Source organism: Chenopodium quinoa, unplaced genomic scaffold (assembly GCF_001683475.1).
Source record: "Chenopodium quinoa cultivar QQ74 unplaced genomic scaffold, ASM168347v1, whole genome shotgun sequence".
Taxonomy (NCBI): Eukaryota; Viridiplantae; Streptophyta; class Magnoliopsida; order Caryophyllales; family Amaranthaceae; genus Chenopodium; species Chenopodium quinoa.
Genome location: NW_018743283.1, coordinates 411,645 through 427,253, shown reverse-complemented (window position 1 = coordinate 427,253; position 15,609 = coordinate 411,645). Strand labels below are relative to the sequence as shown.

At 33.2% G+C, this 15,609-nt stretch overlaps 1 protein-coding gene across 2 annotated transcripts; it reads left to right on the top strand.

The window, feature by feature from the left end:
- Positions 1-5,371: 5,371 nt before the first annotated feature.
- On the top strand, positions 5,372-15,069 carry LOC110735383 (NADPH-dependent aldo-keto reductase, chloroplastic-like). 2 transcript variants are annotated; one of them, XM_021915565.1, is made up of 7 exons: positions 5,372-5,920; positions 13,318-13,368; positions 13,544-13,620; positions 13,790-13,877; positions 13,985-14,260; positions 14,447-14,695; positions 14,884-15,069. In XM_021915565.1, the coding sequence occupies exons 1-7, from the start codon at positions 5,813-5,815 to the stop codon at positions 14,962-14,964; spliced, it is 930 nt and encodes a 309-aa protein (XP_021771257.1). In that variant the 5' UTR covers positions 5,372-5,812; the 3' UTR covers positions 14,965-15,069. The 2 variants fall into 2 exon arrangements, with proteins under 2 accessions (XP_021771257.1, XP_021771258.1); XM_021915566.1 differs by lacking the exon at positions 13,544-13,620 and having other exon boundaries at positions 5,377-5,920.
- The last annotated feature ends 540 nt before the right edge of the window (positions 15,070-15,609 follow it).

Sequence of the window (15,609 nt, the reverse complement as noted above, 5' to 3'; positions counted from 1 at the left end):
ATTATCTTTCCAATGATGTATTATAATATCAATTCCGAGTTATAACGAAAAAGATATGAATTAAATAAAAAACTCTATCCAAAACTGACACCGTCTCACTATTTCGGCTATATCTTTTATTCTATAAAATATTTTAATCTGATTCTAATTGTGTTATAAATTAGACTTCAAGAGATTTCCAACGATATCTTATTCATCTTATTCCAATTTCTGGATCAAAAGATATGATAAAAACAAAAACTGCAAAAACTGTTGTCTATCGCAAGAGTTTTAATCCGATTCGAACTCGATCTTTTCTTGATTCTTCTACCCCTCTTTTTTCTCTATAAATAGAGCTCATATCTTCCCTTTTTCAAGGATCAACAAGTTTGATCATCAAAAACTCTTTTCTCCCTCTTTATCCTAAACACTAGCCTCCCTATTCTATCATTTCTTTCTTAAGCACTCCAAGGAGTCCATACAATACCCAAAGTTCTATACTTAAACCAAGGCGTGAAAGGTATAATTGACTGAGGGTTTGGACCAAATCAAATATATATTTATTTAATTTAATTTCCATTTGATTTATATTTTTATTGAAGCTACTAACAATTTATTCATGATGTAGCAATTAAAAGGAACGCGCGGAATGTGAGTAATTAATTAATTTAATTACTTATTATTTTTATATGGCTAGTATCATGATTAGGTTTATTTATTATTCGATTTGACTAATGATATTATTGTTAAATTGCTTCCAATATTAATGTTTATTCTATTAATTTTATGATCACCATATTGCATGTTAAAGGGAATATGTAATTGAAAATCACGACTAATAAGATAATTTGGACAACCGGTTTAGGTTCCTTTTAATCTTGTTGCTTAATTCAAGTGATCACAAATATTTTAGAATTATATGTTGTATTAATATTCAACTAATTTAGCCTAATAATAGTTTGGAGCAAATTGAATATTTGTTTGCATGCCTTTGAGATCGCAGGAATCATTTTTCACTATAAGAATCGAGTAGAGGCCAATACGGGCGAGTGTGACTCCATGACTCACTTCGTACCATCATCCTCGATCCTCCTTTCGTGGTTCCAAACCATATGGAGTTAGTAATCTCATGGATTATGAATGGGGTGTAACCTTCACGGGTCAATCGTTGTTGCCTTTCGTTGTCCCTTAATCGTGGTTGCCTTTTATGATCCGTGAACGGTTTACAAGTTCCTAAAAAACTTGTTGGCGGCTCCCTAATTTCCTTGTTCTTAATCGTATATGTCAATTCCCACTTCCTATGAGTGCCAAGCATATTCACAACATGCTTTTACGTAGGCGCACTTCGAACGACGCCTACAGTTCCCCTCTCGATTTTAGATGATCTTGGGATCAATTCTCATCACCCTCGCCCTTGTGGCTCTCTAAACACCAAAAAAAGTACAAATGCATCAATTTTATTCCAATTTCCTTCTTTAAATAAGTTTCCATGGCTGAACTAGTGACCTCCACCGTCATCTTCATCTTCTTTGTGGTGAATTGCTGATTTGAAGGAGACTGCTGTGAATTGCGACATCAATTTTGAGGTTAGTGAGATGTGTGAGATAGGATAAGGTTGTTGTTGCGGGGGTCAGGTGGCCTGGCCTGAGATTGATACGGGTTGTGAGGAAGATGAGGTGGTCAAGTGCGGTGGTCAGGTGCAATGGAGGATGTGTGAGATAGGAGAAGGTTCTTCATGTAGGAGTTTATAGGTATTACGGCAGAAAATCATGAATCATATTCAATCAAGCTAAGTACCTTATCCCAAGATCACATGCATAACACACAAGACACATAATAATACCTTTGAAGCGTGAATTCCACGTAGCAATTTGATTGACAAATCAGGGAGAGAATAAAGCCCCAAGTGTTGCTCCTCTACTTAGTCCACGAGCTTCGAACGAGCTGTCCACCAATACTAGATTGGTCGAGTGATTGAGGAAAACCGCAATCATCACCTTTATTGGACTAAGCCGACCACCACGATCCACCACCACACCAGCGCCGAGGAGGAGAGAGAGAGAGCTGTGAGAGATAGGAGAGTTTGAGAGGGTTAGGTCTCATGTTTGCTAATTCGGGATTTGATCTTACTGATCAACTGAATTCAACTTACATGCAAACCCTAGGAACCTAGTCTATTTATAATCACATTATAATTAGACTAGGGTTAGGAAGCCCAAAACCCTCAAACTTACTCCACATGGCCGGCCATACTAGAGGATGAGGCCCGTCATGGGCCTTGTCATCTCGTGCCCGATCTAGACCCTTTGTGTGACCTTATAAGATCCGTCTAATTGGGCTTTGGGCTATTTTACTAGCCCAAAGATCGTTAGTACCTCTAACTATGATAAAACGATGACCCAAATGTCCGAACTTAATTATCTCTATAATTTGATCCATTTATATATCTAGTAATTGCACACGACGAAGACATAAATCCTTCAGTTCGATGTTCAGGTGGCCTGAGATTGATGCAGGTTGTGAGGATGGTATGGTGGTCAGATGTAGTGGAGGAGTTGTTGTGAGGTGCGAAGGTGGTGTTTGCTACAACTAATTTTGTTTTGGGGTTACTTAATCTACTATGTCGGTCAGGAGTTACTAAGTCGGGTTAGGGGTTACTTGGTGTAGGGAATATTTCAAGCGTTAATCCCCTAGCTTGAACCCCACTGTGATCATACACTAAAGTACGGTGGCGTCCAAAGGGAAAGAAGATAGAGCAAAAGAGTAGCCAACAAGTTTTTTTTAGGAACTTGTAAACCGTTCACGAGGTGAAGGTTACACCCCTTAACGATCCAAGAGATCGTCAACTCCATAAGGTCTTGAACCAAATAGGGTTCGGGGATGAAGGTACAAATCCAACCTAAAAGAGATTAAACCTGCCCTAATAATAGGCCTCTACTTTATTCTGATCGTATTCATGTGCGCTTTATGACTAACATGCAATCAATAGGATTACCCTAAACCTGTTTATATATGTTGGTTGAATTTAATGCACAAATAAAACTATTATTGGCGATCACTTGAATTATAATCATATTAACCCTAAACAAGATTATTAATTATCTTATTAAGCGTGATTACAAGTACAAATTTCCTTTAAACATGCATAAAAGGTGCGATCAAGCAATAACAATAAATATATCAAGCAACATAATAAATAATCATCATAAATTAATAATCATAATAACAATATTTAAAATAATCATAATACTAATAAGATTAATAACAAGCCCTAGCATGTCACTAAGCAATAAAGATCAAAGTTTTAACCATAACATGATACTAACGATCATAAATATTAGGAAGAAAATAGGAAGCATCGGAGAAATCATAATTGATATAAGAAAATCTCCCCAAATATCATATTAAAGAAAGCATCCTAACATGATACTAGAAACATCCTAAACATGATACTAGGAATCAAAATAACAATCTAAGCATGATTTCTACATAATAATATAAATAAAACAATTAAAGCACTTACTTGGATACCTCGTACCTCTTTCTAATAACAAAATACACACGTTAGTAATTTCAAGGAAAATAATAATCAAACAATTAAATTAAATAATTGAAATAGAGATTTGGGATCAAACCCTCAGAAATTAAAACCTTTCACGTCTAGGGCGAAGACAACTTCGAATATGACTAGGTGTATCTAAATCTAATAAATGCTGAATTTTTATATTTGAGAGAAGGCTAGTTTAGAAAAGAGAAAGAGAGAGAGTAATCAAGAAGATCTTGATGAGAGTTGGTGAATGAAAACGGAGTTTTTAGAACGCTATTTATAGAGAAAATCAGTCAAAAAGATAAAAAATCAAAACAGAGCTCTAACGCAAATGAAACTTGATTAGCGCCAGACGCTAATGTTAGCGCCAGGCGCTGAAGGTTAGCGCCAGTCGCCAAGGCGCTAATTCTTAGCGTCAGGCGCTAATAATCAGTTTCACGCGTTTTTGTTTTTATCATATCTTTTGATCCAAAAGTCCAAATAAGAAATATAATATGTCGTTGAAAAGCTCTTGAAGTCTACTTTTCAACCCAATTAGAATTAGATTAAAATAATTTTTAGATAAAAAGATATGACCGAAATAGTGAAAGGGTATCAGTTTTGGATAGAGTTTCATGTCTCATTCATATCTTTTTCGTTATAGCTCGGATTTAATATTATAATATCTTATTGGAAAGATAATTTTAAAATCTATCCAACCATATAAAATTTGGATAAAGATTATGAGGCAAAAAATTAAATCTGAATATATTCCACTTCGTACAAAACAAGGATTCTTAAAAAGAGTAGTTTTATTCAATTTCAAACTCTTTGAAACATAATCATCAATCCTAACTCCATTAGGATTTAAAAGAACCTTCTAGAGTATTCTAGAATACTATAATCAATCCTAATACCTTTAGGACTGATAATTAATAATAGGCCCTCCCCTAGATCATTGGGCCGCATATAAAAACCAAACCGGGCCTAGTTTAGTATTTTGGTCATAACTTCCTCATTATTCATCGGAATTGGGCTTATAATATATCGTTGGAAAGGTCTTTTCAAATCCTATCCAACTACACCATTATTGGACCCATATTATGAACTAAACTAAATTGGAATGCACGTTTTTCATAAATAAAGTAAGAAAAGAAATATTTTCAAAAACAGAAAGAAGAGATATTTTAATAAAAACATCCTCATCACTAGACTTTTTACACTTTTTCTTTGTTCGATAATCAAATGACGTGAAAGGTATTCATCACCGGGTTTGATTTTGGGGAGACACATTTGGGTGTCTACACTTGGTTTTGGGGTTTCTAAGTTGGTCGGGAGTTACTAGGTCGGTCAGGGGTTAGTCGATCAGATGTTTCTAAGTTGGTCGGGGGTTACTAGGTCGAAGGGGTTACTTGATCAGGGGTTACTAGGTCGATCAGGGGTTATTATTAGATCGGCCAGGGGTTACTAAATCAGTCGGGGATTACTCGATCGGGGTTTATATGTGTGTTAACTGGCCATACTGTGTGTCTATATGTGTGTTAACTGGCCACACTGTGTGGCTAGCCACACACAAAACCTACTATAATATTAGAGATATTATGGTTGTTTTATAATAAAAAAAAAGTCATTATATCAAAATAAAGGTTATTAATTTATTATATTGAAATAAATGTCATTATGTTATTATAAATGGTTATTTTATTTATTTATTTTTTTAATGATTTTTTTTTTTATATATATAGATCAATATAAATAATAAAGACTACTACTTACTACGTTAAAATTAGGGTCGTCTTTTTTAACCTAACGTTGTTCTTCAGGTTCACAATAATACTATATTGAGTGTCACACTAGTTTAATGGGAATTACTATGTTAAAAATAAGGCTACCATGTTAAATTTAGGGTCACTAATCACTATATTCTATATATAACGTCAGTTTCAAGAGTATAAATTTTGGATTATAATAATATTATTGTAGATCAGGTTTGTGCAAATTTTTTTTTATGAAGTAAAAGCCAAAAACAATACTCAACTACTTTCTCACAAAAAAAAAAAAAAAAAAAAACTCAACTCAAAGTTCATCTAGAGCTGGTAAGAAATTAACATAAATTTCTCTATATAATTTCCACGAGAATCACGCCTACATTGAAGTCATCGCTCAACCTCACGAGAATAACGTGATTTTCTTATCTTACATTCTCTCTCATCAATTCTTCAGTCCCCAAGCAATTCTATTAATAGTACAATTTTTTGGATTAATTTATCTTAATTTCTATGAAAAATTCAGAAATTAGAATTAAAAATGGAGGGAAATTTGCAATGTTTTGAGTTAAATACAGGAGCCAAAATTCCTTCTGTTGGGCTTGGTACCTATGCAACTCCTCCACAAATTGTTGCTGCTGCTGTTAAGGTTTTCTCTCTCCTCTCCCTCTATGTATTACTCTGTATTATTACTGTACTTTGATTAATTGGCCATTATTGTTTCAGTAGATTAATGGAATTTTGTTTGATTTTTGATTAGTCATCTGTTAATTTCTATGAGATAGAAGTTAATTTTGTTGCAAATTTTGGTTAATTTAGTCAAAAAAATGTACTTTGTAGACCCAAACATAAACGTTGTAAATAGAGTAGTTGAAGTGAAAAGTTCTATTTTATTCATTATTTTATGAAAAATTTGAAAAACACCGCCTGTTGTCATTTATCACAATACCACCTCAAGTTTAGTTTTTATCAAAAACACTAAAAACTACTACTTCTTTTGTCCAACTTCCCTATATGATGTCATGGTAGGTCCAACTGCCAATTGTTCTTCTCTTTTCCCTCGGTTCTCACCTCTATTCTTCCTTCTTCTTACTCTTTGTCTAATTTAAATACTAGCTCCGTTTCATATTATTTGCAACGATTTGACATAAAGTAGAGAGGTTTAAATGTCTAATCGTTGCAAATAATATGAAACAGAGGTAGTATTAATTTGCAAATTAGACGTTATTCGAGGTTTTTATTCGCTAATTTGTTCTTCGAGCCAAACAACAATGCATAATCGAGGGTATAATTGGTTAATTAGGATGATTAGGGAAGAAAAAGGGTGAAATTTGAAGGAAAATTAATTAGTGGGACCCACCGTGACGTTATATAGGAGAGTCGGGCAAAAGGGGTGGTAGTTTTTAGTGTTTTTTTTATAAAACTAGGTGGTAAAAAATATAATAAAAAAAACTCGAGGTGGTATTGTACAAAATGACAACAATAGATAGTGGTATTTTTCAAATTATTCTTATTTTATTTCAAAAGAATACAATGTACGAGTACAATCTGTATGGCTGTATGACAGGCTAAAGTCGTATCACCTAATGAAAAGTAATTCCTAAATCCACTAACTAAAATAGATAAGGAAGTAGGGTCGAATCCACAGGGAAACAAATTTTTTTATTCCTAATTAATTAATATAATCTAGATTATATAGTAACAAATTATTATTATCGAAGGAAAACTAAACTACTAAGAGTAAAAGTGGGAAAGAATAAAAGTAGGAGGAGAAACAATGAATAAAAAACCTAGGGCATAGGTTCACCAATAAATAATATTACAGGGTAAAACATAATAATCAATCGTCAATGCATCAATTAATCAGATCATAAAGGGCTTTCGCTACGTATTACAATCACATAATTAATTTATCGTCATTAAATCTCATCTCTCGAATCTCGACTTAACCATTTATAAATTAACTTGCCTATTGAAACTAGACCTAAACATCAATTCTCATCTCTCGAATCTTGAATCAATATTGTCAAACTCATGCATAAAAGATCAGGCATAATCTAGTCACAGAGCATTAAATCAATCAATAGGAAATTAATCAGGCATTGACAATCAATAATAATAAATCATTCCTTCATATTATTTATGAATCCCCATAACCCTAGAATTAAACTACTCGCACATAATTAAAACTATACAATAAATAGGAAATAAACAAGATTAAAAGAATACCAAACTAAAATAAAATCATAGCAAGAGTTGACAAAAGATAAACTAAAACTAATTCTAAGAAATCTACCTAAAACTAAAGCTCCCTAACCACGTACTACTCTTCCTATTATATAGGAAACAAGCCCACCAATCCCACACACAATAAAACTCTAAAAGAATTGAAGCAGCCTACATAAGAGTTAGGACTGATCCGGCGTTGGGCCGCCAAATCGGGCCTGTTAAAACTTCGCCCAACTGACTTTCTTTTGGGGACTGGGCTTCTTTTTGCTTTGGGCCCAAAATACTTAATTTGCTTGCTCATTACTTGATCCGAAATATTAATTTGAATCTCTTCACAAATTAAGCCCTTATTCACCGAACTAAATTTCTTTAACTCGGCCTTGAGATTTAAATATACGGTCATAAAATACGATCACACTCCAATATCTTTGTAGTGGCTCAATAAGCTCGGGAATTATCATAAATCTGCAAATTCCTACAAAATAATACCAACTCTACAAAAACACTAGAAAACGTATATTAGTAATAAAAATAGCTCCGTAGAGCTCAAATATGACCATGTGACAGAGAATAAAAATATATATAAAATACACTCCGCCGACGCCATCTTCTCCCTTCCTTCATTGACTTAAATCGAAAAAAAAAAGTAAGTGGAGAGAAATAATAATAAAAAAAATAGTAGTGGGTTTGAGTGAGATCATGAGAGGAAGCTTAATACATGTCAACAAAAGTCAATAACTTATTCTATCAGGTTACTTGACACGTATTAAGTCCTGGTCTAAAAATTAATAAAAAAAAGAAAAAAAAACCCAAAATTACAAAAATAAGCCAGCCTCCCTTTCCCCCATCGACTCACCCTAACCTCCACCACCACTGCCCAACCCGACAACCCTCCCTCGCCGAACCGTCGCGTCCTTGTTTTCTTTGGCGTTGTCGTTTTCCCTTGAACCACCACCCCTAAATTTCCAATGCAACCAGCCGCCACTAAACACCACCGCCTAGCTTCCCATCTCACCAATAACCACCAATTTTTGTAAATTTCCTTCCTTGCCCTCGAAACCCCTCCCCCTCCCTTCCCCGCCTCCTTCCCTTCCCCTTCCTCGTTTTGGCTGCTCCAATTTCGAAGTAAATTGGGTTGAGTGTTCAAATTTCCCTTGATCCCCTGACCCGTGCCAAATGTGGAGTTGTTGTTGCGTGGATTGGGTGTGGAACTGTTGTTTGTTGTGCTGCGTGTGGGGAATAAGGAGGGGACTGCGATTTACTAGCGTGGGGGGAGAGAGGGGGTGACGGAGTGGGGACAGCCTGCCTGACGTCCAAGGTTGGGTGGCCGGATCTTTTGGGGTGGGGTTTGGTTGGGTTGTGAAACGCGAGGGCACAATTTTATAGTACTCTTGGAGTACCATGAACTAGGGGGTCAAAACGTTAACGTTTCAATTTTAAAAAATCCTTTCTCTATTTATGTTTTTTTTGCTGTTCTCTGTCTTACTTTTTTTTTATTTTCTTTTTCAAAATTATTCAAATAATCTCATAATTCATTTGCAACATTTAAGATCTATCTTCTTCGTTCAGTTTATCATTAAGAATTTTTGTTGAATTAAAGAGCTAATTGTTCAAATGTGCAAAACCAGAAAAATTAAAACCCTAAAAATCAAATTGAGCATTTTATATTTGTGCGAATTTGATAAAATTTGAATAGCAATTTGAATGAAGATGGTGTTATTTATAGAAGAGAAAAAGAATCGAACAAGTTTATCAGAATTTGCAAACAAAATTTGACATAGAAATTAATTTACTGAAAATTAATTGAGGTTTTTTTTCAAAGAGGGATAACATATTGCTGTATATAAAATAAGAAAATTTTAGAAAATAACACCACAATAAAAACCCAAATTTTGATTATAACATCACAAAAAAAAAACCGAAAATTTTGATTTCACCACCTCAAAGCGGATTTTTGGATGAAATCCGTTAGTGAGGCCATACATGGCACGTGTCAAGTGCTTATTGGTTTAAAAATAATAATTTAATAAAATAAAAAGAAAAATTAAGAAAAAGAAAGAAAAACCCGAGACCCAAAACCCAGCCAGCTTCACCACCGGCATAGCTGCGTTGAGAGGTTCACGAATTCGCACCCAGCAACCCCGCAACCACCTCCGCGCGCCACTCCAGATTGACAACCAATCCCACCTTTTGCGGTGGTTCAAAGGTGTTGTTGTCAAAATTCGTTGTGATTGTGGTCGGTATATGTGGTGGAACAAATTGGTTGGGGTTTGAGGTTTGAATTGGTTGGGATTTCGGCGGTCCAGTGACGGTGATGTTGTTGTGGTAGATGGTGATTTGTGGTGGTAATGCTAGGTAGGGGTGATTTTCGAGGAGGGGATGGGAGGATTTCGTCGGTTTTGGTGGGGCAGGAGTGTATTAATTTTTTTAAAACCAATAGGTTGGTGACAAGTGTCTATTGTGAGTGCCACTAAAGGAATCCATCCAAGAATTCGTTAAGTTGTGGTGAAATCAATTTTTAGGGTTATTTTGTGATGTTATAATAAAAACTTTTTTTTGATGGTGTTGTAATCAAAATTTGGGTTTTCTTTGTGGTGTTATTTTCCAAAATTATAACACACATTTGAAAAAATAACATAAGGCCGAAGCAAAATAACACAAAGTTCAAGATAACACATTCTTTTAGCAAAATAACAAATGATTTCAGCAAAATAACATAAGGTTTGCGTGAAATAACACAACTTTATAGTAAAACAACACGGATTAAGGTTTATGTAAAATAACACTGGAATTTATCAAAAATAAAACATGGTTTACGTAAAGTAATACAATGTTTTATCAAAATAACATAAGGTTATATTAGCAAAACAACAATACAAGGTTTGTGTAAAATAACATAACGTTTTATTTAGCAAAATTACATAGTATTTTAATTAGTAAAATAACATAAAGTTTGCATAAAATAACACAACGTTTTTGCAAATTCAAAAATAATATAGATTCAACTGAATCAAATCAAATTAACATATTTAGTTCAAATTAGCAGTACAATTTCAAATAATTAAATTAAAATAAAAAACAAATTTAAATCTACTTACTTTGTTTTATTCTTGTTCACGATTGTTGTATCTTTATATTATTCATGAATTTCAACCATTTTTATGTAGTAAATTGATTTTCAACTTCGATTGAGCAATTTTGTACTTGTTTGGGTGGTTAAAATAATAATCAAAAGAATTTTTGTGACTTTTGTTGTGAAAATTGAAGGATTTGATAATGCTAAAATGGTGGGTTAAGAAATTAGAGAGAAAAGATAGGGAAAGAGAAAGTGCAGAGAGAAATGAAATTGAAATTTTGATTCATTTAGGTTTATTTTCATTTATATACTTTCAAAACTTTTTATGTTATTTTATTTTAATGATATGTTATTTCACTTAATATGTTGGAGTACTATAAGCATGGTACTCTAGTGATAACTAATAGTCTAGGGGTGAGCATGGGGTGGGTACCCATACCGTTATTATTAACGGTTCGGGTATTCGTTAATCAAAATCACTAAAAGTGATATCCATAAACTGAACTAATAAGTTTGGGTACCCGAACATCGAGTACCCGAATTTTCGGATCGGTTATTGAGTACCAAATAAGATATCTAATAATGATAATTAAACCTAATAATGTAGTTATTATGATATCATTTAATACTAATTAACAACAATACCATATGATCTTGTCCAAATTATTAATAATATTAGTAATCATTGATATTATAAAGTGATTATGAAATAAAGTAAGAGTTTAGATATTAAAAAAAAATAATTAAGTAGTAAAAGCAACAAAAAATGCTTATCGGATAAAATCGAGTAGCCATTTATTTTAAAATGATACACAATAACCATACCCGATTACAAACTATCGGAACGGATACCCGAACCGTTATGGTTATCCGAACGATTATGGATCGAGTTTTCAATTAGTTTTGCTCAGCCTTACCTAATGGTAATAATTGACGTGAGGGGGCTATGTGGGTTCTTTTCATAATTTTGTGTTTTTTTAAAAAAATTTGAATTTTTTTGGCTAATTTTCTCTTGACACGTGGAATTTCTAAAAAAAAAATGAAAAGAAATTAATTTTCAACAGATAACTAGTAATTGGTATTGAAGAAAGTAATAGCCCTTAACGTTCGGATTATTTTAAAATAATTTAAAGTTGGGATATTAAAACAAATACAGTAAAGTTGAGATTATTTTTTACAATTTTTTTCCAAAAATCTGCTAAATAGTTATTTGAATTTGGTTGGGGTGAACTAAAAGGTGGAATTGTTTTGGAAGACTAACTTGCAAAGAATTTAAAAAGGCCACAAAATACATATCGGATTTTCTCAAAAAAAAAAATAAGGAAAATTTGAAAAATACTACCATCTATTGTTCATTTTGTACCAATACCACCTCAAGGTTTTTTTTTATTTTTTATTTTTTTTTATTTTATATATATATATATACACGAAATATTTTGTTTATTTATTTATTTTTTAATTTTTTTTGTTTGTATATTTCCACCTAGTTTTCTTAAAAATAAAAAAAAAACTCTCACCACTTTTGCCCAACTCCCCTATATGATGTCACGGTGGGTCTACTAACCAATTTTCCTTCTTTCTTCCTTCAAATTTCACCATTCTTCTTCCCTAATCATCATAATTAACAATTTTGCAACTAATTAACCCTAAAATCAATTTTCCAAATTTAATTCATAAACCCTAATTTCAATTGAAACACCCACAAATTGATTTTATAAACCCTAATTAAACAAAGCTCTCTATAAAATGATTATGCCCTTGATTTTGCATTGTCGTTTGACTTGAAGAACAAATTAGCAAATTAAAACCCTAAATAACGCCTAATTTATTCACATATTGATTTTAAAATTAGACAAAGAGGATGAAGAAGGAAGAACCGAGGTGAGAATCGAGGGAAAGAGAGGTACAATTGGTCATGGGACCTACCATGACGTCATATAGGGTAGTTGGGAAAAAGTGGTCCGAGTTTTTTTTTTATTATTTTTTTACCACCTAGTTTTCAAAAAAAAAAAAAAAAAAACTTGAGGTGGTATGGTACAAAATGTGAACCCATGGATGGTGGTATTTTTTCAAATTTTTCAAAAAAGAAAAGCAAAACAAGAAAAAGAAAGACACATTGCAGGATTTTAGTAGGGTGATTGAAATAGATAGTTTTGCAACATTTGATTTAAGCATATTTCTTTTCATCTTGGTGGAAAAAATTAATTTGAAGTTCAATGAATCTGTAAAAGTGTAAAAGGGCTAATAGGCTTATGTAATGGCTAACAAGTTTAATCCCAAAATTAAAATAAGTTTTATAAGTTCAATAGGTCATTTTGTCTCAACTGCATATTACATACATTTAGAAGTTTTCAGCTGTAACAAACATAGTCCTAGTGTGGTCTTCAGTGATATTCATCATATCTTCGAGGAATCGAGGAGCATAAACGCGAGTACCTTCAGAATGACATGATATCGTCCATCTATAGCCACAGTTTGCCTCATCATTAGTCTGTATCCATAGTAGCTCCCATCTAACTGCTTTTTATTTATTTATTTATTTATTGTTTGTAAGATTAATTCTAGACTACTTAGATAAGAGGAGGCAGTCATGATTCTGAATATAAATGTAATGTATCAGTAATTCATATACGAATTATAAAGATATGTACCTATTAGGGTATCAGCTTCTTAATGTGATTTAACAGTCAAAGCATATGTTAGCTCATTCTGCTTTAGCTCACTTATTCTATCTGATGCAGTTGGGTTACCGACACATCGATTGTGCACATATCTATAGAAATGAGAAGGAGGTAATTAACAAAATTTAACCATAAAGATTCACTGTTCTCTTTATAGTGTCTTCTGTGTTTTTTTTTTTTTTCCTTCTAATTTTTTTTTGTTGTATCATAAAGATCTACTCCAAATTGACTGAATTTTTCCCCCATTCTTGCTCACAAGATAATGCTTTCCTTGATTAATAAATAGATCAGAGTTGTTTTAAAGGAGTTGTTTGAAGATGGGATAATGAAGCGAGATGAGTTATTTATCACCTCCAAACTATGGTGAATATTAAAACTTTAAAAGGCTTATTCTGACTAAAATCTTGTAAATAAGCCTGGCTAGAATTTTTCTCAGTATATTTCTTTATTTATTTTATGTTATAATATAAGAAGATGATTATGTTTAGCATGAAGGATGAACATTTATCACTTGGTTCATGTGATTATGCAGGAACTTTGATCATGAACCAGAAGATGTTCCAAAGGCGCTAGATAGGACTTTGAGTGACCTACAACTTGAATACTTGGACCTATATCTTGTATGTAACTAATTTTAATAGAGAACTTACTTAATGGTTCTTTTTTTAATCAATCTATTTAAATTCTGATTTATCATACTAATGCCTTTTCGTGGAACCGTGAAAAGATCCACTGGCCAGTAAAGGAGAAAAAGGGATTATATGGTAACGATCCTGGGAGATACGTTCCAGCAGACATACCTAGTACATGGAAAGCAATGGAGGCGCTCTATGATTCAGGTAGGGTTCGAGCCATTGGAGTTAGCAATTTCTCAATAAGGATGCTCGAAAACCTTCTTGAATCTGCCCGTGTTACTCCTGCTGTAAACCAAGTTGAACTTCATCCTATGTGGCAACAAGAGAAGCTGCATGAATTTTGCAAAACAAAGAGCATTCATCTATCTGTAAGTGTCTCAACCTCCCAATTTGATGATTTTGTAGTGCTTTCAAATATGATATGCCTGTAAATATGTGTGGTTTTGTCACTAGTCTCGCTACTATTTGTAGTTTATATACTGGCGTATCCCTAGCCTTTTGCAGTTTTGCTTAAAGATTTTAAAAGAATTTCTAGTAAATTTCTTGCCTCTCAGGCATATTCACCTCTGGGTTCTCAAGTTGCTGGTGCAAAAAATAATTTGATTCTTGACGATCCTATTATCACTACGGTTGCAAAGGAACTAGGAAAATCTCCTGCACAAATAGCTCTTCGCTGGGGGCTTCAGAAGGGCCATAGTGTACTGCCTAAAACCTCAAATGAAGCAAGATTGAAGGAGAATTTGGATGTTTTTGATTGGTCAATAACAGAAAATTTACTCTGCAAACTTTCAGAGATTAAGCAGGTAAGTACCCATCTTAATTCTTAATGCAATCTGACATTGCCTATGGTTTCAGTCTGGTGATCTATATAATTGAATGCATATTTTCATTACTCGATTGTTGGGCTGACTTAGATGAATGCATATATATGCTAGCTAGGGTGTCATGTTGGTTTTGCGCATGTTAAATACCTTTTCTTTGGGGGATGCAGGAAAAATTTGTTAAAGGCACGGACAGGGTACCATTTGCTGGCTACAAGGGTCTTGAAGAACTATGGGTTGAGCAAGTCTGAGCATCAACTCATATAAGTTCAATAAGGATTATATTCCACTTGGTTGACTATCTTTTGATATACCTACCTGACTATCTATGATCTTTAAAATAACTGTCTTTTACTTATCAGTTTTGATATGTGTAATTTGTCACGTAATCTCATCTAATATTTTGATCTTAAAATGTTAAGCATGATGTTTTGCCTATGTTACATATGTATAAGTAATTATGGATGATATGTTACTTTGTTATCAAGTTATATTGCACAATTTGAAGAAGTAATTATGTTAAGGATAAGTGATTAATCAGAGTAAGCAGGGGGTTTTTAGAGCAAATCTAGCAGTTCACCATATTGCTTGGCTATTGAGAGAGAGAAAGTGGGAAAAAAATGAGAGAGAAATTTTATGTGGAAGAAACTTAGTGTTTAAGCTAAATTACATCACCCGCCCTTGTGGCTCTCTAAGTACTAAAAAAAAAAATTACATGTAAACTGAACAAACACAAATCATACACAACATTGAGCCAAAGTAAAAAAAAAATTAGCAAATTTTAAAGTAACTTGAAAAGGTGAAAAGTGATGATAATAGAGCATGGAAAAACCTAAAATCGGTAGGTTGATGGGTGGGGGTAATTTCGTGAATACACAACTAAAAGGAGGGAAGTG